The sequence below is a fragment of the Sapajus apella genome, unplaced genomic scaffold (assembly GCF_009761245.1).
Source record: "Sapajus apella isolate SASKATOON/1434 unplaced genomic scaffold, GSC_monkey_1.0 scaffold20, whole genome shotgun sequence".
NCBI lineage: Eukaryota > Metazoa > Chordata > Mammalia > Primates > Cebidae > Sapajus > Sapajus apella.
Window position 1 is genome coordinate 28,260,281 of NW_022436960.1, and position 27,930 is coordinate 28,288,210.

Genomic DNA, 27,930 nt, shown 5'->3' on the forward strand with positions numbered 1-27,930 from the left:
CAGAAAATGCTTACAGTACAGAAGTAAAATCTGGAATAAAAGTGATTTGAATGACAAAACTGGGGAGGCCTGGCGGGGAGGGTGCATGGTGGCTCACAACTGTAATCCCAGCACTTTAGGAGGCTGAGGCAGGTGGATCACTTGAGGTCAGGAGTTCGAGACCAGCCTGGCTGGCGTGGTGAAACTCTGTCTCTACTAAAAACAAACAAACAAAAAACAAAACAAACAAACAAAAAATTAGCCAGGTGTGGTGGTGGGCACCTGTAATCCCAGCTACTTGGGAGGCTGGGGCAGGAGAATCGCTTGAACCTGGGAGGCAGAGGTTGCAGAATGCTGAGATTGTGCCATTGCACTCCAGCTTGGGTGACAGAGCATGACTCCGTCTCAAAAAAAAAAAGAAAAGTAAAAAGAAAAAAAAATAGAGGGACTTTTGAGAGAATTTAGGAGGAAGCAGAAAGGGGGAAAATGTAGAAGGAAGGCAAATTCAGAATGTGACCACGGGTGAAACTGGGAGGTGGGTAAATACTGTTGGGGTGGGGAGTGGTTTTAGAGCTGTTGTAGAGCAGTGGGACATTTGTAAACATCAAATCAGTGGGTGATGAATTGATAGAGCTAACTCCCTGGTCATGAGGAGGTTTCAAGAAGAGAGTTGTTTGGGGGAAAAAGTAGTAATTGGTGTGTTGAGTTTTAAATGATGAAGAGAGTTGGGGCAGAAATCTAAAGTGACTAATTAGAGAAGGTTTAGGTGATCTTGAAAATCAGTAGTGATGATTTGATTGAGAAATAAGTGACAGGGAAAAATGGCCAAGGACTCCACAAGGTAAAGCTCATTACTGCCAGCTTCATGAGAACTGGACTGTGGCTCTCATGTTCCAGTTTGTTCCTGGTACCTTCCTGGCACATTAAATAAGTACTCAATATCTGTTGGAAAAATTATTTTAGGATGAATTTTTAACCCTTTATTGTCAAATTTTTCAGGCATAAAATTAACTCCCATGCAGACTGAGATTTCAGGGACAGTAATAGAAGCCATACCTTTTGTAATTTGGATGCATTTCTCTTTGAAGAAAGTGTGGGCCAGTAGAGAGGTGTTTCCTATCATCTTTGAAGTAAAGGAGTAGTAATACTGGTGCTACTATTGATAATAATTGTAATAATCATTAAAACTTTGAGAACTCTCTGTGTGTCAGGCACTACTATAGGCTGCTTACATGTGTTAACTCATTTAAGCCTCACAGCTCCCTGTGAGTACATAGAAGGAAACTGGCACCCCTTTACAAAGATTAAATGACTTGCCCAGGGTCACATGATGAGTGGCGGAGGCATGGATTTGAAGCCAGGTAATCTACCTCTAGAGTCTGTGCCCTTATCCTCTGTCTTATACTGTTTGTTATACTGTTGGACTAGAGCCTTGTTGGCTGTGGGGAGTTGCACTGAAGTCATATCATACTAAAGGAGATGATACCATTGAAATTATTAAATCTCCAGTCTTTTTACAGTAGTAAGAAGCTGAAGCCTAGGCAGGTCACACAGTCTGGGATTGTTCTCCAGGCTTCTGAATTACTGAATGTCAGCTGTTTCTCACAGAAAAGGTTGGCATAGTTGTCAGAGATAGTAGGCAGGAATTTTTCCAGCCCTCATGCCTCAAGCTATGCATTTGGCACTGCTTTTATTCCTCCAAGAAGACCACAAATCTGTAACATTAGCCACATATACTTCATTTTTTTTGCTGAGTGCTGTAACTTCCCTGAGGACCAGAAGTTTCATACCTAGGGTCAGATTGAATGGCATCTCGCTGAGGAAGTACCTAAGGCAGTTAAACTCCCAGTTGTGGTCTCACCAAGTCATCTGGCATATCCTGTAAGATGCAAACAGATGCTTTTTTGAGAGATGGTAGCTTTTTGAGATGATGGTTGTTGGTTCCCCCAGCTAATTTAGCATAAGGTCTCAAGAGATGAGATACTTGTTTGGGAAGGAGGTTCAGTAGTTGTGATTCCAAATTTTGGCTCTTTGTATTGTCCATAATAGACTCTTGGGAGCACCTTAATCCATGTGACAATTTTAATGTTCCCTCTGTGGATTCCTTTTCTAGTAGAACTTTAGCTATCACTCTAAGTAGGGATTTCTGTGAAACTTTTGACAGTCATTCCTTAAATTACCTACTCTCTGTGGGTTCCATTGGACATACTGTTATCAGAGAGCTAATCAAGAACCATCAGACATAAAAGCCCACTCTGAAAAAAAGTTGTTTTGGTCCCTCCCAGATGCGAGCCTAGAAATTTTTAGCTGTCTTATCTCTAAGTAATATTTTAGTGCTGATAAAAGGTGCTGGGTCAAGATAAAATTGACAGCCATAGTATATACTGACTTAAAAAGAGTGAATTCAGTGCGTTGTAGAATAGAGAGCATAGGCTATGTATGCTCTCTGTTCTACAACGCACTGAATGGTCAGACTCAGTGATAAGATATGAACATCAGCATACATTGCATTTTTCCTTGGCGGTACTTTTATTGGTTCATATCATCAAATGAGTAATTAAGATCGAAGCCTTAATCTGGAAACAAGTTTAACAACAGTGAAAAGTCTTCCCTCCAACTCCTATCTTGGCAGGCGTGACTCAGGTTGAGAAGTACAGTTTCCTTTTGTTCCTCTCCTTGGTCTTTCTGCTGAGCTCATCTTCCAGAGCGCACATTAGTTTGTCTGATTGGTAACAGCATAAATGACTTCCCTTTCAGACCCACTGCTTATTATTGGGATGACCCAGAGTTCATTTTAATTACCTAATGCCAACATGATGATAATGATACTTGCTTTAAAAAAAAAAATCTACATTTTATATAGCTATTTCTACTTAGCTGAATTACTTCCAGAAGGCAAACATAAGGGGAAAGTGACTCCATTATCCTCTTTGCGTGTTAATTTGCACTACTTTGCATGAGGGAGGGAAACTATCTTGGGAACTCTGGATCTAAGAAGATGAAAGCTATGTTACTGCCTTTTGAAATTGGCAGTAAAGCAAGTGGCTGTTTGTGGTATTCCTAGAGTGGTCAGTCAGTAGATTGGAAGTCTTTAGGCAGAATGATGCAGTCCCTGTTTCTCAGAAATATATTATAGGGCACTTGTCAAGCTGGAAAGAGGACAGGAATAGAATAGTAAGGCTCTAGGCTAGAGATAGTAGTTTGACTCACGCCATACACTCTACTTCATCTTACTCTGAGATAGCTATAAGGAAGAGTTGTAGAAAAAAACTAAACAAGTTTTCTTTTAACAGCTGCAGCTGTGATCCTCGGCTGTCTGTCGGCATTGAAGGGACCTGATGTTTTACGTTATTGGTACGTTATAGAAAGAGTTCTTTTTATTATCTTTTTGTTAAGGTTGCTTGGGTCCTTTTTGCCTTCCTGTTTATATTTTTCCTTTTGAAAATAGAGCTGGAAATATTTCTAGTCATGCCAGAATGTACCTTCACAGAGTTGGCATTGGAATTCATTCATTTGGGTTTATTGAGCAATTGTAGTCAATGCAAGACACTGTTTACTGTAAGTCTACTGTAAGTCTAAAATATAGAATAAATTTGTGAATAGACAAAAATTTATCTTCAAGGAGTAGGTGTTCATAACATAAAGGGGAATGGTCAAGGAGGCAAAAAGTTATACCAGGTGAATGTACAGGAGTTTGAAGGAGCCCAGAAAAGGGAACTGCTAAGTCTGGTGGGGATTGGGGAAGACTTTTGCCAAGTACACAAGGGAGGGGAAGGTGCCCAAATATGCATTCGTTTAGGAAGGAAATGGTGGGAACGAAAAGCACATCCTTTTGATTGCTTTTGTGGAGGGTCCACCAAATGCAGGAAGGTGGGGAGCAGGGCGGACATTATGTGCAGCTCATATAGAGCAAGAGTTTGCAAACTTTTTCTGTAAAAGGCCAGAGAGTAAATATTTTTGGTTCCGGAGGCTCATTTCAATGACTCAACTCTGCCAGTGTGGTGCAAAAGCAGCCATTGACAATTTCTAAATGATGGGTGTAGCTGTATCCCAATAGAATTTTATTTATTGAAATAGGCAGTGGGTGGGCTTTTGCCTGAGGACTAGTTGCTGACCCCTTGTGTAGAAGTTCCTTTCTTATCCACGGAAGTAGTGCCTAGTGCAATGTTTCTTTGGCAGTCTTACAGTCTCATCCTGACCTTTAATTTTTGAGAAATGGCTGGCCTGTTCCATAATGAAAAGCTGTAATGTGTAACTGGCAGGCGGTTTGTGTGTTCTCTCTTTTGCATAGGTGGAATCACAGTGTCTGTGGTTGCATTCTTCTTCACAATTAAGTTCCTCTTTGAGCTTGCCGCACGTGTAGTCAGCTTCCTCCAGAATGAGGACCGCGAGCGCCGAGGGGACCGGACTATTTATGACTACGTGCGGGGGAATTACTTGGATCCCCGGTCTTGCAAAGTCTCCTGGGATTGGAAGGACCCCTATGAGGTGGGCCACAGCATGGCCTTCCGAGTGCATGTAAGGGAATGTTTCTGTCTCCATACCCATTGGGGTTTCTGAGTAACTTGCTTTCCGGAGCCCAGTTCAACACTACCAGGTGCTGGCCTGGAATATTAACATTTTCTCTTGTTTTTCAACCCGTCCCAGGAACTAGTGAATTGCTACCAGCTGAAGAGTCACAAATTTCTCTATCATTTTGATTTAATAGGTCCTTAGCTTTGAAGAAGTATAAAGCTTAATGTTACCTTTTCAAAATAAGAAAAATATTACAGAAAAGCATAAGTATTCTAGATAGGGTCTAGCAAATCAGGCCCGCCTTCTGTTTCTTTAAATACATTTATACTGGAACACAGCCACACCCATTCATCATGTATTGACTATGGCTGTTTTCACACCTGAGTAGTTATGACAGTTGAGTAGTTGTGTATGGCCCACAAAGCCAAAAACATTTACTCTGGCACTTTACAGAAAAAATTTCCCAATTCCTGCAGTGACTTCTTCACTGTCACGCATTAAGCTCGGCTTGAGCGCCTGAACCCCTCCTACCTTTGGTAATGCTTTAGTTCACTCATTGCCAGTGCCGCTGGCTAACTTACCTTTAAGTTTGGGCTAGCACTGATAATATAAAGAGCTGGTAAGACCAATGAGGCAGCATTGGTGCTTCAGAAATGTCAAGTTGAAATGGACATTTTCTTGATTTAGTGGTAATTCTACTCTTATCTTCTGAAGAGGTTAAGAATTTGCTCATGACTTAATGGTTTTCTTTGCAGTATTGAGGGGATTTGTTTCTCTCTGTTATTGTGAGCAGGACCTTGAGGAACAGGGTAGGTACTGGGATTTACCAGTGTGGTCTCTGCCAGCTTCTTCCTCTCTCCCCACTCACTTTCTAGTTACACAGGAAATGTTTTTTTCTGCTTGCTAACGGGTGTCCCTGTTTTTCCATGGCAGTTATTCTATAAGAACGGGCAGCCTTTCCCTGCACATCGGCCTGTAGGACTAAGAGTTCACATCTCTCATGTGGAGCTAGCAGTGGAAATTCCAGTGACCCAGGAAGTCCTTCAGGAGCCCAATTCCAATGTGGTAAAGGTGGCCTTCACTGTGCGCAAGGCTGGGCGTTATGAAATCACAGTGAAACTTGGTGGATTAAATGTGGCATATAGTCCCTACTACAAAATTTTTCAGCCTGGTAGGTTCTTTTTTCCTTTTTTCTCCCTTTGTCTCCTTCCCTATCTCTCATTCCTTCCATCCTTTCTTTCCTTTTTAAAAATAATATCTTTATTGAGATTTAATTCACATACCATAAAATTCATCCTTTTAAAATATACAGTTTAATGGTTCTTTAAATTCAGAGTTGTGCAGCCATCATCACAGTCAATTTTAGAGCCTTTTCATCACCTCAAAAAGAAACCCTGTAAATATTAGTAGTCACTTTTTCCCTTTCCCCAAATCCCCCACACTCGGCAGCCACTCATCTACTGCCTCTGTGGATTTCCCTGCTGTGTTTGGCTGCTTTTGTCTTGCTGTAAAGAAATACCAGAGATTGGGTAATTTATAAAGAAAAGAGGTTTATTTGGCTCATGGTCCTATAAGCTGTACAAGAAGCATAGCACTAGCATCTGCTGGTGAGGCCTCATGAAGCTTCCACTCATGGTGGAAGGTGAAGCGGGAGCAGGAGTGTCACATGGTGAGAGAGGGGGCAAGAGAGAGAGGGAGGAGGTGCCGAGCTTTTCTAAAACAGATCTTGCATGAGCTCAGAACAAGAGCTTATTCATTACCATGAGGAGAGCACCAAGTCATTCATGAGAGATCTTCCCCTATGACCCCATCACCTGCCACCAGGCGCCACCTCCAACACTGGGAATCACATTTCAGCACGTGATTTGGAGGGGATAAATATCTAAACTAGATTCAGTCAGGCTGTAGCATGAGTCTGTACTTCATTTTTTTTATTGACAAATAATCCATTGTGTGTATATGCCACATTTTGTTTATCCTTTCATCAGTTGGTGGTCATTTTAGTTGTTTCTACTTGAGGCTACTATAAGTAATGCTGCTGTGAACATTTGTGTACAAGTTTTTGTGTTGACACGTTTTTATTACTCTAGGAGTAAAATTGCTGAGTCATTAGTTGAGTTAGTTCTAAGGGCTATGGCATCTACAGAAATAATAGTACCTGGGTAGCTTTTGGAGTGAAACCTTATTGAGTGGGACCTTAAGATTTGTGTATCTTTGCTTGACTAGTCCTGCTTTCTTTCTCTGATAGCAGAGTAAGCCTCTGGACAAAGTGGCTCCCAAGCCATCTCCCTCTTCATGTATCCTCTCCTTTGCTTAAGTGCTTCACTCAGAGACTCCTTTTCATGTGAATTATCATCACCCACCCCCTTGCCACCAGTGGAGAACAGCTCATATCCTTATATGTACCAGCGCTTTTTAAAAAATTAAACTTTTTATCTTTTGTTAAGTGTATATTCATATGTATTTGTAAGAAATAGTGCAGAGATCTGGTGTATCCTTTCCCAGTTTCCTGCAATGGAAACATCTTCCCAAACTACTAGTACAATATAATAGCCAGGTTATTAACATTGACACAATTAAGGTGCAGAACATTTCCATCATCACAAGGATCCTTCATGTTGCCCTTTTACAGCCACACCCATCTACCCCAACCTGTTACTTAACCCCTGGCACCCCATGAATCTATTCCCCATTTCTCTAATTTTGTCGTTTGAAGAATATTGTATAAGTAAAATTATATAATATATAACCTGTTGGGGTTGACTTTTTCTCAGCACAATTGTCTGGAGATTCAGCTAGATTACTGAGTGTATCAGTAGTTGGTTCCTTCTTACTGCTGAGCAGTATGGGTTGAGTATTCTTCATTCAAAATGCTTGGGATCAGAAGTGTGGTTTTGTGTGTGTGTCTGTTTTTCTTCTCTCCAAACATGGTGTAGGAATGTTCTGTTGTTTTTGAGACAGGGCCTTGCTCTGTTACCCAGGCTGGAGTGCAGTGGCAGGATATGGCTCACTGTAGCCTTAACTTCCTGGGCTCAAGCAATCCTTCCACCTCAGTCTCCCAGGGAGCTGGGACTACAAGTGTATACCACCACATTCAGTTAGTTTTTGATTTTTTATTTTGTAGAGACAGAGTCTCACTATGTTAACCAGGCTGGTTTCTAACTCCTGGCCTCAAGCGATCCTTCTGCCTTGGCCTCCCAAGGTGCTGGGATTACAGGAATGAGCCACCGTGCCTGCCTGGAAGTATCTTGGATTTCAGCTTTTTGGGGGTTTTGGAATATTGGCAGTATACTTTCTTACCAGTTCAGCATCCCTAGTCCAAAAATCTGAAACCTTAAATGCTTCAGTGGGCATTTCCTTTGAGTATCATGTAGGTGTGCAAAGTGTTTTGGATTTTGGAGCATTTTAGATTTCTGCTTTTTGGATTAGGAATACTCTACCTGTATTCTGTGGTCTGAATGTCCTAGTTTGTTTATTCAACCATTAAAGGATATCTAGGTTGTTTCCATTTGGGGGCTTTTATGAATAAAGCTGCTATAAATATGTACAGGTTTTTATGTGAACGTAAGTTTTCATTTTTCTGGTATGCAGTTGCTAAGATGTATTGCAGTTGTATGCTTAGTTTCTTTTAAATTGCCAAATTATTTTCCAGAGTGGCTATAGCATTTTACATTCTCACAAGCAATGTATGAATGATTCAGTTTCTTCACATCCTTGCTAACATTTAATACTGTCATTATTTTTTATTTTAGCCATGTGATAAGTGTGTAGTGGTATCTCATTGTGCTTTTAATTTGCATTTCTTAAATGGTTAATGCTGTTGAAGATCTTTTCATGTGGTTATCTGTCATCAATATATACTCTTGGTGAAATGTCTACTCAGGTCTTTTGTCCATTTTCTTTCTTTTTTTAAATGTTTATCTGTCATCAATATATACTCTTGGTGAAATGTCTACTCAGGTCTTTTGTCCATTTTCTTTCTTTCTTTTTTAAAGACAGTCTTGCTCTGTTGCCCAGGCTGGAGTGCAGTGGTGCTGTCTTGGCTCACTGCAACCTCTGCTTCCTGGATTTAGCTGATTCTCCTGTGTTAGCCTCCTGAGTAGCTGGGATTATAAGCACACACCACCACGCCCAGCTAATTTTTGTGTATTTTGTAGAGACAGGGTTTTGCCATGTTGGCCAAGCTGGTCTCGAACTCCAGAGCTCAAGTAATCCACCCCCCTGGCCCTGCAAAGTGCTAGGATTACAGGTGTGAGCCACCACACCCAGCCCTTTTGCCCATTTTCTAATGAGATGATTCTTCTTCTTCTTTTCTTTTTTTGAGACAGTCTCTTTCTGTTGCCCAGGGTAGAGTACAGTGGCCTGACCTCGACTCAGCTGCAACCTCTGCCTCCCAGGTTCAAGTGATTCTCCTGCCTCAGCCTCTCAAGTAGCTGGGATTACAGGTGTCTGCCACCATACCTCGCTAATTTTTTGCATTTTTAGTGAGATTGGGTTTTGCTACGTTGGCCAGGCTGGTCACAAACTCCTGATCTCAGGTGATCCATCCACCTTGGCCTCCGAAAGTGCTGGGATTACAAGCATGAGCCACCATGCGTGGCCTATTTTGGCTTTTTACTGTTGACATTCGAGAGTTCTGTTAATATTCTACATGCTAGTCCGTTGTTAAATATATGGTTTGCAAATATTTTCTCCGCATCTGTAGCTTTTCTTTCTTTTTGGAGATGGGATATCATTCTGTCACCCAGGCTGTTGTACAGTAGCACAGCCATAGCTCACTGCAGCCTTGAACTCCCCAGGCTTAGGTGATCCTCCCACCTCAGCCTCCCAAGTGGCTCGGACTACGGCACAAGCCACCACATCTGGCTGATTTTTCTATTTTTTTGTAGAGACGGGGCTTCGCCATGTTGCCCAGGTTGAGCTTTACTTTTTATCCCTTAACAGAGTCTTTCACAGAGCAAATGTTTTCAATTTTGATGAAATCCACTTTCTGAGGTGGGAGGATCACTTGAGCCCAGGAGTTCAAGAGCAGCCTGGGCAGCATGGTGAGACTCCATTTCTACAAAAAATTTATAAATTAGTTGGGCGTGGTGGTGTGCACCTCTAGTCCCAGCTACTGGGGAGTTGGGTGGGAAAGGGAGGTGGGAGGATAGCTTAAATCCAGGAGGCTGCAGTGAGCTGTGATAATGCCTCTACACTCCAGCCTGGGTGACAAAGTGAGATCCTGTCTCAAAAAAGAAAGAAAGACATCCACTGTATCCATTTTTTTTCTTTTATGGTCAAACTGTTAGTGTCTAAGAAATCTTTGGCTGGTCCCTGATCCTGAAGATGTTCTTTCTCTCTTTTTTTTTCCCCAAAAGTTTTTTTAGTTTGAAGTCTTGTATCTAGGATCATGATCCATTTTTAGTTAACTTTAATATGTGAGATTTGGGTCAAGGTCTTTTTTTTTTTTTCTTTTTTTGCTTATACATGTCTAGTTACCCCAGCATCATCTGTTGAAAAGGTGATCTTTCTTCTATTACATTGCTTTTGTATGTTTATCAAAAAGCAGTTGGACATATTTGTGGGGGCTTACTTCATTAATCTCTGTGCCTATCCCTCTGCCAGTACCACAGAATCTTGATTACTAAAGCTCTCTCTTTTTCTGAGACAGAGTCTCACTCTGTCACCTAGGCTGAGTGCAGTGGTGTGATCATGATTCACTGCAGCTTCGGCTTCCGGGGTTTAGGCAATCCTCTCACCTCAGCCTCTTGAGTAGCTGGGACTACAGGTGTGCACCACCATGCTCAGCTAACGTTTAATTTTTCTGTAGAGATAGGATCTCACTATGTTGCCCAGGGTGGTCTCAAACTCCTGGACACAAGTGATCTTCCTGCTTTGGCCTTCCAAAGTGTTGGGATTATAGGCGTGAGACAAGTTGCACTGCCTGATTACTGTAGCTCTTATGATAAGTCTTGAAATTGGTAAAGTGATTCCACTTTATTTTTCTTTTTCAAAATTGTTTTAGCTATTCTAGTTCCATTGCCTTTCTATTTAAATTTTAGAATAATCTTAACTTAAATCTGTAAATAATCCTGTTGGAATTTTAATAAGAATTGTGTTAAACCTGTATATCAATTTGAGGAAAATTGGCATCTGTACTATATTGGATCTCCCATAAACATGTCTCCATTTGTTTATTTGTTTATTGGGGTTTTTGTTGTTTTATTTCCTCCTTTTTTTTTTTTTTTTCCCATTTTGCTTAGGGCTTGCAGTGGTTAAGAATTTGTAAAAATGAGCCCCCAAATTCATTTGAATTTCCCTATTTCTGTTGTTTCCTTTTCCTTTTTTTTTTTTTTTTTTTTTAAATAAAGAGACAGGGTTGGCTGGGTACTGTGGCTCACACCTGTAAGTACTTTGGGAGGCCGAGGTGGGCAGATGACAAGGTCAGGAGTTTGAGACCAGCCTGGTCAATGTGGTGAAACCCACCTCTACTAAAAATACAAAAATTAGCCAGGCATGATGGGCGCCTGTAGTCCCAGCTACTTGGGAGGCTGAGTCAGAAGAATCACTTCAACCCTGGGCGCGAAGGTTGCAGTAAGCTGAGATCATGCCACTGCACTCCAGCCTGGGCGACAGAGTAAGACTCCATCTCAAAAAAAAAAAGGAGACCAGGTCTTTCTTCGTCAAATAGGCTAGAATGCAGTGGTGTGGTCACAGCTCACTGGAACTGTTACCTCCTGGGCTAAAGTGATCCTCTTGCCTTAGCCTCCTGAATAGCTGGGACACAGGCATGAACTCCCATGCCCAGTTAATTTTTATTTTTTGTAGAGACGGTCTCACTATGTTGCTCTTGAGGGATTCTCTGTCCTTGGCCTCCCAAAGTGCTGGGATTACCGGTGTGAGCCACCATACCTGGCCTCTCTTCCTCTCGATAGTGTTAATCCCTAGGAATTTGGAGGAAACCTAGCTTTCTAGGACTCACTGAGCAGATCTCTGTGCCCTGAAGAGCACCTTTAAATGTTAGATTCCATTGTCTTTGTTCCAGGAGTGGTGGTTCCTTCTAAGACCAAAATTGTGTGCCATTTTTCTACTCTTGTATTGACCTGTGGGCAGCCGCACACCCTTCAAATAGTACCCCGAGATGAGTATGATAATCCCACCAACAATTCCATGTCCTTGAGAGACGAGCACAATTACACCTTGTCCATTCATGAGGTAAGCAGCCTCCTTTCTTTATCTGTGTGCCAGATAGAGTTGGCTCCTTTCTCTGTCATTCTCACACCTTCTAAATCACTTCGATCTGTTTCCTTCTCCCTGACTTCTGTGCTGTCTGTATCTTCATCTGACAATACGTGTCTCATTAGTTAGTAATTTTGTGATTTAGATTAGATCATAGATAGGAAAGCTCTTTGTAAAGAGTAAAGTGCTTTGTTAATGGGGGAAATACTGTATGTTAAGTGATGCTTTGTTTTTTTCTTAAAGCTTGGCCCTCAAGAAGAAGAGAGTACTGGTGTCTCATTTGACAAGTCAGTGACATCCAACAGGCAGACTTTCCAGGTGTTCTTGAGACTCACCCTGCATTCTCGAGGCTGCTTCCATGCCTGCATTTCATACCAAAATCAACCAATCAATAATGGCGAATTTGACATTATTGTTCTAAGTGGTAAGTTGAAAGAAAAGTGTGATTTAGTGCCGTTCTTCAGCCACTTCTTTGCCTGCCTGCACTCTTTTGTCTGACCTCACAAACATTTGATATTTGGGCTACATTTGGCTTATTGTTCTGTGGACTAAAGGCCTAGTGATAGGTAATTTTTTTCTCTCCTGACTTCTACTTTAAACCTTATTCCTTATACTTCAGAGGATGAGAAGAATATCGTCGAACGCCATGTGTCCACTTCAGGCGTGAGCATTTACTTTGAGGCTTATCTTTATAATGCTACCAACTGTAGCAGCACTCCATGGCACCTGCCACCCATGCACATGAGCTCTTCCCAGCGTCGGCCGTCCACTGCTCTTGACGAGGAAGATGAAGACTCGCCCTCTGAGTGCCACACCCCTGAGAAAGTGAAGAAACCGAAGAAGGTGTACTGCTATGTGTCACCAAAGGTTGGACCTTCTGTTCTTGCCATAAAACCCTCCTGCTTGAGCTTATGTGTAATTAGTATTTGGTAGCAGAAACCACAAAGTAGCAGACTGAGTATCATGGCAAGATTGCTAAGTAGTTGTATAGAAAGCTACTTTCAAACCGTTAAAAATTTCTTGCTAGCATTAAAATTACTGTTAGCTTCTTGTGCTGTGTCGAAACAATTTGATCTTTTATTTGTGATTCATGAAACCACAGTAAATGGAAGTAAAGAAATTTTGGCAGAGGAAAGAAGGTGAATTTCCCAAGCCCCTGAGCTAAGAGGCACTTTGTGTTAGTTTCTTTTTAATGTTTGTATTTCTTATTCATTCAGTCCTCATAAAAATGAGACTCTGTGAAATATCCCATTACATCTCTTTAATCTCATAACCAAAACTGAGTTCTAATTCTGTTCTACTTCAGAACACTTTTCTGTGTACCATTCTTCATTTAAAAATCTAGTCTTAATTCGGACTAGGGGTGATGGTAATGAGGGAAATGGGTAAATGAATATATGAAACAAGATTGGCTATGAATGGATAATTGTTGAAGCTGCTGATAGTTTCATTATACTTGTTTGTCTTCCTTAGTATGTATTTGAAGTTTTCTTTAATGAAAACTTTTTTTTTAATCAAGAAAACAACTGACCTGCACATTCAGATGAAAGGGATTTTTTAAGATTAAAAAATTGTTGCATTATCTTTTCCTCATTTGTATGAGCTTTTTTATGTGAGGACCTTCCCCTCTACCACCAACATATTCCACTCCAGTCTACCCCATCTTCCTGCCTCCCTTCCCTGGCAAATTTTTGGCACCATTCAAATAGGATAAAGCAGCGTATACGGGTTGCTGGTGCTCTCTGTCCAATAACTTAGAGGAAGACATTCTGAGCAGCATGGGACTGAGCAGAAGGAAATTTTGATAGTTTCTAGGCGAAATGTTCTATTCTCACAGTGAAAACCTGATCTCAGATAATTAGGAAGACTTGAGTATTACAATTATGAAATATCTCTGTGTGAAACTGCATTGTCAGAGTCATACTTTTTTTGTTTATTTATTTATTTTTTGAGACAGGATCTCACTTTGTCACCCAGGCTGGAGTGCCGTGGTTCGATCTCAGTTCACTGCACCCTCTGTCTTCTTGGTTCAAGTGATTCCAGTGCCTCAGTCTCCCGAGTACCTGGGATTACAGGCATGAGCCACTGCATCCAGCTAATTTTTTTGTATTTTTAGTAGAGACTGAGTTTTACCATATTGGCCAGGCTGGTCATCCTCCTGCCTCGGCCTCCCAGAGTGCTGGGATTATAAGTGTGAGCCACTCACACTTGGTCATCAGAGTAATAGTTTTAAGTTGCCTTTTTAAATAGAGTTAATGTATTTTGATTTTAGTACTCACTGAAGTATTATTTTTGTTCATGGAGAGAAAAATTATGAGAAATATAAATAGGGACTATGATATTTGAATTAGAATACCCAAATAGGGCATTTTTATTTATCATTCACTTCATTTTCTGTCTGTTGGTCCTCCAGCAATTCTCAGTGAAGGAGTTCTACCTGAAAATCATCCCCTGGCGCCTTTACACCTTCCGAGTGTGTCCAGGAACAAAAGTAAGCTGAATCTTCATCTGGTTCACACTGAGCATGCTTCATCTCTGGACTGTCTCAGCCTTTTATTTTTTTCTCAGAAGGACTTGTAATGTTTCTGCAAGATCTCACAGTGTACACAGGATTCATTGCCAAATAAAGGGTCATTATCTGCTTACTAAATGGCAGGAAGAATGTATAAATTCTGAAAGGACACATGCCTACAGAAATAAGAATTAGTAGCAATTCAGAATACTTAAAGAGTAATCCTTTGCCTTCAAAACTAAGTTAATAGAGAAGATGTTGGTAACTCTGGCCCAAGCTTGGTCTCCCAGTGTGCTAATGCCATCTTTTAGAAGCAGCATTCTCGTATATTAAAAGAAATTGTTTATTTTTAACTTTTTGGGCTTCTGGAATCTAAACTTTTGTCCAAAGTCTAGAATATGCCATTTTATAAAAATAACTCTCTTCTGGTCAGTTTGGAGTAGTCATTTCTTGCTATTTAATAATCTTGACTATCACCCTTCTTATATTTTATGTTGGAAGGTCTGTAGTTTTACTGGTGGTCCTAACTAAAGGCAGTCTCTGTGACTAAAATAATTTAAAATGTTGAAATGTAAATCACTGAAGGGAAAAATAATGAAATGTATTCCTGGTAGGTACTCACTTGGAGAAAACAAGCCTAACTTACTATTGTTGGCTGGTACAGAGGGTAGAGATGTAGAGGACTTTTACTGGGCTTTAGAGTTTTATAGATTAATTTCTTTCTTTTTCTTTACTAGTTTTCATACCTTGGTCCTGACCCTGTCCATAAGCTCCTCACTCTGGTGGTGGATGATGGCATTCAGCCTCCTGTGGAGCTCAGCTGTAAGGAGAGAAACATTCTAGCTGCCACTTTTATCCGCTCCCTGCATAAGAACATAGGTGAGGCTACAAAGGGATTCTATAGGGAAAGTAGTGAGCCCAGCCACGTTCATGAGGGTGGGGAGGTAGGACTGCACAGATGGCTTGTAATGAGGTTGTAATCATGATGGCTCTTGCTGCTCCTCAGGAGGCTCTGAGACATTTCAGGACAAGGTGAACTTTTTCCAGCGAGCGCTTCGGCAGGTACATATGAAAAGACCACATTCCAAAGTCACCCTGAAGGTCAGCAGACATGCCTTATTGGAATCGGTAGGTAAAATTTCATCTCTGTTAGCAGATGCCAAAGTTTTCCAATTAAGAACATCTTTAGTATTTGGTTATATTCTACAGGTTACCTTTTTGGGGTGTTTTTTGGAGACAGGGTCTCTGTTGCCCAGGCTGGGGTGCAGTTATGTGATCATGGCTCACTACAGCCTTGACCTTCCCAGGCTCAGGTGATCTTCCCAACTCAGCCTACCAAGTAGCTGGGACTACAGATGTGTGCCACCATGCCTGGCTAATTTTTGTATTTTTTGTAGAGATGGGATTTTGCCATGTGGCCCAGGCTGATCTCGAACTCCTAGACTCGAGTGATACACCCGCCTCGGCCTCCCAAAGTGTTGGGATTACAGACATGAGCTACTGTGCCTGATCTGGTTATCTTTTTCATGAAACTTAAATTTCTCCCTCTAATTATATCTGTAAAAGACAGATATACTAAATTTCTGAAACCTAAATTTCTCTCTTTACGTGTGTCTGTTCTTCTATTTGATTCTACGAAATTTGGGGCAGATTTGTTGGAGGTATATTATGGAGGGAAGAGCAGTTTACTTAGTGGCCTTCAAATCTACTGAATTGGTTCCTGAATAGTCTCATGGAATTCCTTTGTAGGGCAGGTATAAATAGTGATTACAGAAGAAACTTCTTGTTATTGAATCCCTGGAATAGAGGAGTTCTTTTTGAATTAAAAAGAAATGATTTTTGTTGTCACTTTGGTCTGATGGAAAAAGGAACACCTGATGTGTGTCTGTCTCCACTGCACAGACACTGGCATAGTTCTTACATTCCCCAGGAATGAGAAGGCTTGGTTCCTGTCCAGAAAGTGTTTGTGATGTTTGGCTCTGGTAGGTGTGACTGGAAACCCTTTTCTCAGCCATATTCTGTGTGTGGCATGGCTCGCAGTCTGAACCTAGCCTTGTGGATAAAGATGTCTAGTGGATAGACCATGCTTTGCTGAAAACCAGAATTTCTTGATTCTTTTGCTTATAGCTTACTGACTTGAGTAATTTTTTACTTCTTTATGCAAGAATATTTTCATTACTAAAACAAGGATTGTTTAAAAAGAAAAAGAAGAAACAGCTTCAACTTTCCAACAAAGTGATGATGTAAAGACAAATCAGATTATTTTTTAAAATTTAAATTTTGTCTTGTAGATCTGTGCATTTTAAATGTAAGGTGGTATTATTAAAGCTTATTTATGAGTAACATATCTCCTTCAGGAAGTCGCAGTTAGTCCAACAGACAATGGCAGTGCTCTTGTGTTGTCTTTAACATCCAGAGGACACCAGCCAGTGTTCTGACAATCCCTTCCTTTCACTGCTTTTCAGTCTCTGAAAGCCACTCGGAATTTCTCCATCTCAGATTGGAGCAAGAACTTTGAGGTTGTTTTCCAGGATGAAGAAGGTCAGTTTTGAAATTTTATATTCATCTTTTTGAACTCTCCTCCCTACTCCCATCCTCTCCACAAAATAAAATAAAAAACAAAAGCAACCCGCACCTCCTACTCACCCCTGCCCCCAAAAAAACCTCAGTTTGTTTTTTTCTCCCCACCAAGGAAAAAGGAACCATGAGTCAAGAAAAAAAAGGATAGTATTTACTAGCAAGATGGCATGGAGGAGCTTGTGCAGCACAGACATACAAGGACTTAGAGGGAGAGTTCCAAGAGTTTGAACCTTGGTTACCTTGAGAGAAATGTCCATTTCTCGGGATCTCTGACCTCTGGTGTTTCCATACTAGGGGGCATTTCCTTAGTGATCAGAATACCATTAATTCTACAAAAAGGGGTGGGGTTTCAAAAGGACCACAATTTAGATGAGTTGCAATGGAGAAACATCAGGGTAGTGCAATAGAGGGAATGTGGAGAGTGTAAAATGATGACTAAACAAAAGTGGTAAGAAGAGGTAGGGCAGAGTCATTTTTTATTTTCATTATGCTTTTCAGCTCTGGACTGGGGAGGGCCTCGCCGGGAATGGTTTGAGCTGATCTGCAAAGCACTATTTGATACCAACAATCAGCTCTTCACCCGGTTCAGTGACAACAACCAAGCATTAGTGAGTCGGTGATGGGTGGGTGGAAAATGTGGATTATGTTATAACGGGTAGGCTAACAAAGGGTTTGAAACTATGAAACTGACTTGGGAGCCTGACAACCTGTGTCCTGTTCTTAATTTTGTTGCTTAAAATGTGAGCTAATCAGATTGTCTTCCTCCTGTTTGCCTTTATTATTTCATCTGTAAAATAAGCAAAAATGCAGACAGCTGAATATTTGACTAAAAAGCATTGTAGTACAAAATATAAGAGTCTTAATTAAGTCCACCTTTGACCTTTATCTTCCAGTCACTTTGAATGACTACTAAAGTGGTGGCTACCAAAAAACTAACATCATTTGGATGGGCTCTGATCCTTATACTGAAGTTCTTATTCCTTTGGCATCGGGTTTGGGAAGAAGGGTCTTTCTAGAACTGGGCTTGAAGAAAAATGGCCCAGGGCCTTTCAGTCTCTTTCTTGGACAGGTGCATCCCAACCCTAGTCGCCCTGCTCATCTGCGCCTGAAAATGTATGAGTTTGCCGGACGGCTCGTGGGCAAGTGTCTCTATGAGTCCTCTCTAGGAGGAGCCTACAAGCAGTTGGTCCGAGCTCGCTTCACCCGCTCTTTCCTGGCCCAAATCATAGGACTGCGTATGCATTACAAGGTAACATCTTAGGTGTGCATTTCCTAACTAAGGCCCCGGGCTTTTAACCTTGAAATCTCTCCTTCTGGGCTTATAAATAATAATTTTTAAGGTTGAAGGAATAAGTGGTTCTAAGCAGTTACAACTTTCCTTTCAGGGCAAGAGTATTCATGTTCTGTATCTTTCTGCCTCCTCAGTACTTTGAAACAGATGACCCAGAATTCTACAAATCTAAAGTTTGTTTTATCCTCAACAATGACATGAGTGAGATGGAGCTGGTCTTTGCAGAAGAGAAATATAATAAATCAGGTCAATTGGATAAGGTGAGAAAGAGGAACAAAGCCTCTGGGTCCCGTGTTCTCCAGTTTCCTGTAGAGCAAGACTGTCTAAGAGAGCTTTCTGCAGTGGTGGAAATGTTCCATATTTGTGTTGTCTATTAAGCACCCAAAATGTGAGTGATATAACAACTGAACTTCTCATTTTAATTAATTTATACTCACATAACTATACTTGGCTAGCAGCCTCTGTATCGGACCGCAGAGCTTTAGGACATTGCATCCCATGCTTTATCATCTCAGCCTATTTGAGTGAAGCAAAAGACACATACCTCCGTCCGTCCCACCGAGTCCTAACTTCCAGTTGAAAAATAACTGAATGATAATGAAGTGTTACTGTACATGCAGATTTGGAAGAGATGGTAGTGTCTGTGCCAACATTTGCAGTAGCGATATAGGTGATTCCTATTTTAACACAGTGCCTGTATATTTCCAAACTTTTTGGCTGGGCACAGTGGCTCATGGCCTGTAATTTCAACACTTTGAGAGGCTGAGGCAGGAGGACAGCTTGAGACCAGGAGTTCAAGACCAGCCTGGGCAACTTTGGCAAGACCCTGTCTTTACAAAAATTTTTTAAAATCTAGCTGGGTATGGTGGCTTGTGCCTGTGGTCCTAGCTACTGGGGGCATGTGGGAGGAAGTGGGTGCTGAGGCAGGAAGATCGTGTAAGCCCAGGAGGTCAAGGCTGCAGTGAGCTATGATTGCACCACTGCATTCTGGCCAAGGTGACACAGCAAAACCCTATCTCAAAATCAATTAATAAAACCAAAACTTTTTATTAGAAAATAATAGGGGAAAAGAAAAACAGAAAATGATGGGCCAGAGATGTTTCTGATGCATGTGCTGCTTTTTACATTTTGGCGTTAAACAGTATCAAATGATAATGATAAAGCTAAAGTTGCAGTAAATTTAAAATTGAAAGCAGTATAGGAATGCTTGAAAAATTGTAACCACTGGTACCTCTCTGCTGATAATCAGATATCCTTCTGAAAATTATGGGATTCCCAGCTGTCTCCCTTTGTACACATGGGATTAGACCTGACTTCCTGAGCTGACATGATAAGGCAGCTAGAGTCAATAGGACACTGAATTAGGGTCCTCAGGCCCAAGGTAGTACTCATTTTAATTGTTTTTAATATGAACACTAAATCTTAATAATTTACTTCTTAGGCTCCTAGCTGGAAATGCTTACATTAATAAAAGATCCAGGGTTGTACATACCAACAGAAATAAGTTTCACAATTTTAGATCCATTGAGAATCCCTGCTGTGGAGTAGCATGCTATTGCTACCATGCTATTGTTGTCTTAAAACCTGATCTTGTAACTTCATTCACCTGTGGAGACAACCTTGGTCACTCTATACCAATATTTCTGGACGACGGTTTTAAGCTGTGCTTCAGGGCTCCTTCAGAGTTCCCTTAGGAGTTTATTGGGGGATACTAATTCTGTTTGAGAGTCATATAGCTTGTTCAGCATTTTCTTTGCAGATAGGAGAATTAGGACCAAATAATTGCCCCTAAGGTCTGGAGGGGCAATTAACCAAAGGTCTGTAGCAAGCTAGCATCAGGGCTGATGTTAGGATCCAGGATCTTTAGGCTCCAAACGGTGGCTTGTTCTATTGACTCACATTAGAGATAAAAGAATGTGTGGGAATAATTGTTCTTATCTTGGAATTTCTGAGACATAAAAAGACTTCTTTACTGCTTATCTGACTTTATTTATTCTTAGTTGCTTAGAGAAGTGTTGGTTTGATTTGGGATTATAGATTAAAACATTGCTAAGAAGGGGCCATAATATCTTCCTGTTGCATCACTACTACTTGACTGAGTCCGAAAAGACCTTACCCAGACACCCATTTCAGAAATAGTGGCCAGTAGTACAGCAATAGTGATAGGAACCCTGACGCTTAGGAACTAAATTAAACCAAGTGTGTTGAAAAGCTGAATGCACAGCAGAAACTTGTGACTGATAGTGATGCAGGTCAGGGATGCTGTGTCTGTAAACATCCAGGCAGATGTCATCTTACAAACTTCCCTCCACAGCCTCTCCTTGTCTGTCTTTTGCCTCCTGTTACAGGTTGTAGAACTCATGACAGGTGGAGCTCAAACTCCAGTCACCAATGCAAATAAAATCTTCTATTTAAATTTGCTGGCCCAGTATCGGCTGGCCAGTCAAGTGAAAGAGGAGGTGGAACACTTCCTAAAAGGTGGGATCCTGTCGGTTCTTGGCCTTGAAGTTAAAACACCTGTAACCGTCGTGTGGGTATGACTTTAACTTCCCTACTTTGTTTCAGGCCTCAATGAATTGGTCCCTGAGAACCTTTTGGCTATTTTTGATGAGAACGAGCTTGAGGTAAGTGCTTGCAATTCAAACTCCCATTCTTAACTTGGCATTTTTGCACCTTACAGGAAGCAGCTTGTTGCACCTTCTCTTATGAGATGCAGCTGGAAAGCCATTTATACAAGAGATGGTTTCATTTTTGTCATTCTTCCATTCACTGACCCTTCAGCCTTTAAAAAATTAGAATGTGAAAATTAGTAGCAAATACTACAGACATTAGCTTATGGGAAAAAGCAATAAATAAAAGAAGGTAACAAGTAGTTCATTATTTATGAAGTCATGATTAATACTCATTTATCCATCAGTATTATTGAGGGTAGGCATGGTGGCACATGCCTGTAATCCCAGCACTTTGGGAGGCTGAGGCGGGTGGATCACCTGAGGTCAGGAGTTCGAGACCAGCCTGGCCAACATGGCGAAACCCTCTCTCCACTGAAAATACAAAAATTAGCTGGGCGTGGTGATGCACACTTATAATCTCAGCTACTTGGGAGGCTGAGGCAGGAGAATCACGTGAACCCAGAAGGCAGAGGTTGCAGTGAGCCAAGATCTCGCCACTGCCCTCCAGCCTGGATAGCAGAGTGAGACTCCATCTCAAAAAAAAAAAAAAAAAAAAAAATCATTGAGTAGTAAAGAATGTTAATATCATGTACAGTCTTTATAAAATCTTATGACATTTAAGGGAATAATATAATTTATGCTTTCAGGTATATATTGAGTGCCTCCTATACGTCATGTATTTTGAGGCACTGCAGAGAGAGTAACAAATAAGACAAAGTTCCATCCCTCATGGGCTACATTCTAATGAAATGAAGGAAACAAACTAAAAATGTGATCACGTTTCAAAGCATTAGACTGCAACACAATATAGTATATATTTTTATTTATATGGTAAATTTATTCATATTTCAGATCCTGTAACAACCAAAAAATGGCTCTAAGATGGTAAATATCATTCTATAATGAGCAGAATTGAAGTCCACACAGGTGTGGGCAGAGAATAACATTGGTTTGTTGTGGCCTGCTGCTCACAGATGAGACATCTGTACAAGATGGTGCAGTTCTAACTTCCCATAGTTTTTATGAGGAGTGTGTTTCTGCAAACTGTTTCTTTAGGGAGGAATTTTTGCTTTTAACATGGTGGGTTGCGGGGGAAGTAGTTTTAGGTGGTCTTGCCCAATTCTGATTTCTATTAACTGAAGTAGATTAAAGAATAAGAATCAAAATCTTCTGTAATGTTCTTGTTTTATATCTTCGTATACGAAATTCAAACAAAATGAACTCTCATGTCTCAGCCTAAAGTTTCTGATAAACCTGTTACCTAATGTTATTTTGGGGGCCGAGGAATAACTACTGGTAAATTTTGTTTTATCTTGAAGCAAAGCATTTGTAAGTGAGTAGAAAGGAAGGACATGGTCTCTTACAGTTGTTCCACTTCCTGCTTTTCGTTTCTCATCAGTTTAGCAAGTTCTTTTTGAAGGAGCCAAGGCTTCTCAGGCTTAGTTTGGGCTTTTCTTGTCTCTTGGTTAGGATATATTATTCTTTATAGCTATTGGATGAGTACTTGCAGTCTGGTAAGTAACATTCTGGATCCTAAACCAAATTAGGGCATCAACAAGATGTTTAGGGCTCTGATGTCATTAATGTTCTCATTTTCTGGCATACTTTTAAATTTATCTGATCAAGTAGAGGCAGAGCTGAAGGGAAGGTAGTAAAAGTTCAATCCACAAAAGAAGAATGCATCCTAGGAAAAAGGAAAGGCCATCCGACAGATTAATAAATGCTACTGGGGTTTTGGGGGAAACAGCTTGCCTTTTCTCCCTGATATTCGCAGGCTGAGTTTAGAGCAGACTGTCAGGAAACACTTAGTTTTTGTGTGTGTTGGGGTTTTTTTTTTTTTTTTTGGTCCTTTGTTTCAATTAAAAATAATCCATAGCAGCAGTTCTTAGTTAGGGTGTTCATCAGAAATACCTCACCTGTAATCCCAACTACTCTGGAGGCTGAGGCAGGAGAATTGCTTGAACATGTGAGGTGGAGGTTGCAGCAATTTTTTCTTCCTGTACAAGCTCATAACCCGTTCTAGAGATTCAGATTTAGAGGTCTGAGTTAGGGCCACAAACATTTATATAAATATAGATTTTAAAAGCCAAGTGATTCTTTTTTTTTTTTTTTTTTTCCCCAGTGGTTAGCAACTATTGCCCTATTGTATGTGATTGATTTTCCTAAAGCAGTATTCTGGTATTATGACCTCACCTTCTGTCTTTTTCCTGGTACTTGTTTTCTTTATTCTGCACTTTGCATGTTAACTTAGGTAATTTTGACCTTATAGCGGTCTTTGTTCTTCTGACTGTGTTAGTAACACCTTCCCATCTTTCTCCAGCTGCTGATGTGTGGGACTGGAGACATCAGTGTGTCTGACTTCAAAGCCCATGCAGTGGTTGTTGGTGGCTCATGGCATTTCAGAGAAAAGGTAAATGGACCAAACTTCTTTCAGTTGGATTTGTGGCATGTTATATGGAAAAAGTTTCAGAAGAAAAAAGTAGAGAAATCAAAGCAGTTGACATGTTTTCTGGGGAAAAATGATAATGGGGAAAGACAGGTGTTTGACCAGACAGAAGGGAGCCCTGATCTCTAAGGGCTGTCATGCTGACTGCCACAGGAATAGTAAATTGGAGATACAAAGAAAGAGAACCAGTAGCGACCACCCTCCTAATTCTGCGACAATGTACATTCTTAAAGTAATTGTCAACTCTAACTGTTCTTACCATGTGTCCTCATAGAACTGTAACTGGGGCACAGCCCCACTTCGGTGTATTGTGTTCCTTCCCCAGGGATCTAATCCTAGGCCGTTTACCGTGTGTGATCCCAGCCTTGTGCTCTCCCTGCCAGGTCATGAGGTGGTTTTGGACTGTGGTTTCCAGTCTGACCCAGGAGGAGTTGGCTCGGCTACTTCAGTTCACAACAGGCTCCTCTCAGCTACCACCTGGAGGCTTTGCTGCCCTCTGTCCCTCATTTCAGATTATTGCCGCCCCAACCCATAGCACGCTGCCTACTGCACACACATGGTAGGTATCTGCCCGCCTGATGCATGCCCAGTGTTTGTGATGGTATGAGTTAATCACTTCTCTCTTGCCCTTCCAGTTTTAACCAGCTGTGCCTCCCTACATATGACTCCTATGAAGAGGTGCACAGGATGCTGCAGCTGGCCATCAGCGAGGGTTGTGAGGGCTTTGGCATGCTGTGACCACTCTCCTGCCATCCACTTGGCACCTGTGCTCTCTGGAGCATCTGGGTACAAGTTACAGACGTCATAACCACTGATCCTAACATACATAACCATCAGCCAGAAGATGCCGCATGCCCCCCTGTCTGGAGGATTTTGTCACCTACAAGCCTTGTCTTTACCTCACCTGCTCCCTGCCCATATCCACCACAGGCCACGCTGGCATGGTATGTAAACTGAGCTCTTCATTCAGTCATGAGAAGAGGACCACGCTGCTGTCATTTATTTGGTCCTTTGAAGATCTCAGTAGCTGAGGGAGATGGCACACGGGGCTCAGCCCTGTTGGGAAACTGGTGTGGAGAGCCTTAAATCCACACTCTGCTCCAAAACTCCCTCTGCTGATACTCCTTGGAGACACCTTCTTTGGCCCTTACTACTTGACTAGACTGGTACTTGAATTCTTCTCATGGGTGGGGTGATTGCCTCTTCTCATTAGGAGCCAGGAGAGAGAGATAGATAGGAGGTGGCCCATAGGAGCAGCCCCTGCACAATGGTAGGCATAGGCCATGGCACTGGACTGCCTCTAATGAGGACTGATAGCACAGAAGGATCTTTTTTTTTTGTGGTGTCAAAACTGGAAAAAGCACTTTCCCTTCAGGCATTTCTGGAAATGATTATCAACCCACAAAGAACTCTCTAAGCTTTTTCTTGAATTGTAGCCAGTGAAAAAAGCAGATAGACTGAAGAATATGAAGGATAGCTGAGCTGTAGCCTCCAGTGCTCAATACGACTCTCTTCAGCTTATGGGGCATGCCTGGGCACATGGCTGGCTTGAAGACTACTCATGCTTTTCCGTGAGTTCATACTTTGCACTGAAGTATGGCCAGCTTGGGCCCCTGACTTCCACATTATGTAGTTTGCTACAAGCTGGGGATTCTCTAGCATTCTACTGAAGAAAATTTTGTAGCAAAGGATTAGAACAGTAAGCATAATATGCCAGCACTTCCTGATTCTCTCTGTGCTTGGTGCTCTCTGGCAGCACTAAGACAAAGAAACAGGGACTAGGAGTTGACCTGCTTGTCACAGGTCCTTGGGGTCAGGACACTAGGGATGAACATGGAGGTGATATGCTACACAGTAAACACCTAGCCAACCCCAATACTCCCCTTTGCTTCGTCAGTTACCAGGAAGGAGAACTAAGGAGGGAGCAAGCTTAGTAGGTTCACTGTTGAATGATGATTGAAGAGTACCTGCTGCTGCCTCTTGGAAGATGACAACATCCTTTTTCATTACTATTTGATTGAAAACAATTTCAAGATTCAAAATATCATTAACTTCCCAAATTTGTTTTTAAGAAGGCTTTGCTGCAAGCTACTATTCCCATTGGGCAGTCAACTCTGAGAATATTACAAGCCATCTTTATTGCCAAAACCAGCAAGTACACAGAGTCCTGAGACAAGGCAGGACTTTGGCAATGCCTTGACCTCCTGGAAGCATGTCTGAGCCCTCCTGTTCCCAGGGATCATGAGGAATAAGCCCTCCTGAGCTGCTGCAGTTCCTGCCTGACCTCACTCTTTTGCAGTCATCATTTGTCCTTTCTTGGCACATGGGTGCTGACCTCACTCATCCTTGGGGTCTGGGATCCAGCATCAGGGTCTCTGTACCCCAGGATCCTCCATGCCGCATGGTCACTGCTCTCCTCAGGGACCAGGACAAGGTGCTGCTGCTTGCCCAAATTTTTTCCCATGGGATATGTACAGGAAAGTTTATCATCACCCTGGGAAACATGATGCTGCCCCTTGGGCCCAGAAAAAAAGGGGTTCCCAGCTGGGGGCACATGGGCTGTTCTGCTGTTTTTGGCAGTCGCTTTTCTGAATTCTCCCCTCCAGCAGCCTTCCAGAGACTGATGCTGGAGATTGAGTTGATTGTCTTGGCTAGACCTGTCATTTTAAGCTCTAGTCATAACACTTTTTCAGAGCATCTTAGGCACCATTGCAACCCAACCGGGGCAGCTCCCTCCCTGTGGTGGTCCTTAGGCACCAGTCTTTGTTAAACAAAACCCTTTGGTACTGTTGTGGTTTTCTATTCTTCTAGTTTACTCTCTCTGTCCTAACTATTCAAAAGTATCTTTGCTCTCTTGGGCCTTTCCTTTTGCCTTTTTTTTTTTTTTTTCCTAATCCTGCTTTCACACTAGCCAGTGTGGGGAAAAGGTACAATATGTCAGAGGCGAGAGTGTGCTATTTCTTGGGCAATTTTCTATTAGTGTTTCTTATTTTGGCCAGTTCCTTTATTTATGTCCTTGTGACCCAGGTACTTGGGGGGCCAGCTACCCTTCTGGCCTTTTAGTGTCTTTGAAGGAGACCAGACATGAGTGAATACCTAGGAGAGTGTCAGCATGTTTCTGGAAAATTGGCAGAGACCAAGCCCTGCTGCAGATTCATCAGGCCAGATGAAAGGGCCAGGCAGTTGCAGCTGATGATGTAAATATTTTGTACAGTAAATAAATAAATGTTTAAAAGAAGGAGTGAGTGACTTCTTTAAGTGGAGATTAATGGCTTGACTGGAAGGTAGGGTGGGAAAAGACTTGGAAATGCTTCTGCATTTTCCCAGTAATTCCTCCTGAAGTGGTCTGCTCAAGGTAGAGTGTACACCTGGAGTCCTGGACTGTCCCACCCTTGCCCTTTCATGCTTCCCTGAGTGCTGTCCATGGTGCCAGGCAGGGCCACTATGCTCTTTCTCTCAGTCATGGGTCATGGGGAGATGAGGACAAGTGTTTATTCTCAGCTGCTAAAGAAGAAACCAGTTAATCAGTCTGTAAACATTAATTCATTGTCATTTTACTACCTAAGAAATTCGATACAGAAAATGTGGAAATAGGAAAAAGTACAAGGGAAGTAGGTAAGTTGCTATCTGGAGGTAATCACCATTAACATTTTGATGAATAGTCTTTTGATTTTCATATAAGCACATATTTATCTCCCAACATCTCCCTCACCCACAAGGGCTTTGGGAGTGGCAAACAAAAATACTGCTCCTAAAAAGTTTGTTGGTGGCAAGTCTTACTGATTCTTTTCGGCTTACAAAGGTAAGCTTGGAAGAGAAAAAAAAAAAAAAAAAACAGACCTCTGATTTGGGCCTAGAAGGAAAAGTATTAAGGACCCTGACTTTCCTGGGGAAGTAATTATGATGTCTTATATATTGGTTCCCAATCTTGAAAATTAAAAAAAAAAATCCCTTTTGAATTAAAAAACAAAATAAATTCTTGCCCCCACCCTAAACTGAGTGCATTCTCCTCTTACCTCACCAAGCTCCTGAGTGATATGAGAGGTCTTAAAGGGCCAGGTGCAGTGGCTCATACCTATAATCCCAGCACTTTGGAAGGTTGCAAGGCAGGAGCGTGAGTTTAAGGAGTTAAGCCCAGGAGTTTGAGGCTGCAGTGAGCTATGACTGTGTCACTGTGCTCTAGCCTGGGTGACAGAGCAAGACACTCTCTGTCTCTCTCTGTTCTTTCTTTCTTTCCGTATTTATTTATTTTTAGAGATGGGGTCTTGCCATGTTTCCCAGGCTGATCTTGAACTCCTGGGCTCAAGTGATCCACCAACTTCAGCCTCCCAAAGTGCTGAGATTAGAAGCATGAGCTACCGTGCCTGGCTAAGACACTGTCTCTTAAAAAACAAGATCTTTAAAGTGTATCCCTCTAACTATACATTTTAAGGTTATTTATAGTCCTGAATCTTATACAGTTGCTGTTACTGCTTTGAATAGGTCACAATGAACATTGATCATTGAGTGATTTTTAGCCCATCAAGTCATTCTTATGACTCCATAAATACTAGCTTCAGCCTCTTGTACACGGTTGCCTCTGAGTCATTGTAGATAGAGCTTTCAAACCTCTGTCCAGCCACACTTCTCTCAGGACCACAATAGAGGTTCAGCAAGTGGCCTGAACCCCAAGGGCTCCTTCCCTCTACTCTGGCTTCACATAGACTCTCAGGCA

At 41.6% G+C, this 27,930-nt stretch overlaps 1 protein-coding gene across 3 annotated transcripts in view; it reads left to right on the forward strand.

Annotated features, from left to right (window-relative positions):
- AREL1 (apoptosis resistant E3 ubiquitin protein ligase 1) overlaps window positions 1-27,292 on the forward strand; it is a 53,452-nt gene extending 26,160 nt beyond the window's left edge. The window contains exons 3-20 of one of the 3 annotated variants that reach the window (XM_032287858.1): window positions 3,273-3,333; window positions 4,271-4,497; window positions 5,428-5,665; window positions 11,522-11,691; window positions 11,959-12,139; window positions 12,335-12,582; window positions 14,129-14,206; window positions 14,965-15,106; window positions 15,234-15,355; window positions 16,693-16,768; window positions 17,306-17,415; window positions 17,877-18,056; window positions 18,233-18,358; window positions 20,447-20,576; window positions 20,664-20,722; window positions 23,091-23,180; window positions 23,600-23,775; window positions 23,852-27,292. In XM_032287858.1, coding sequence (XP_032143749.1) covers window positions 3,318-3,333; window positions 4,271-4,497; window positions 5,428-5,665; window positions 11,522-11,691; window positions 11,959-12,139; window positions 12,335-12,582; window positions 14,129-14,206; window positions 14,965-15,106; window positions 15,234-15,355; window positions 16,693-16,768; window positions 17,306-17,415; window positions 17,877-18,056; window positions 18,233-18,358; window positions 20,447-20,576; window positions 20,664-20,722; window positions 23,091-23,180; window positions 23,600-23,775; window positions 23,852-23,954 — 2,472 coding nt within the window. In that variant the 5' untranslated portion in view covers window positions 3,273-3,317 and the 3' untranslated portion in view covers window positions 23,955-27,292. The remainder of the gene's footprint in view (window positions 1-3,272; window positions 3,334-4,270; window positions 4,498-5,427; window positions 5,666-11,521; window positions 11,692-11,958; window positions 12,140-12,334; window positions 12,583-14,128; window positions 14,207-14,964; window positions 15,107-15,233; window positions 15,356-16,692; window positions 16,769-17,305; window positions 17,416-17,876; window positions 18,057-18,232; window positions 18,359-20,446; window positions 20,577-20,663; window positions 20,723-23,090; window positions 23,181-23,599; window positions 23,776-23,851) is intronic. The other 2 variants (XM_032287861.1, XM_032287860.1) reach the window with 2 other exon arrangements.
- The last annotated feature ends 638 nt before the right edge of the window (window positions 27,293-27,930 follow it).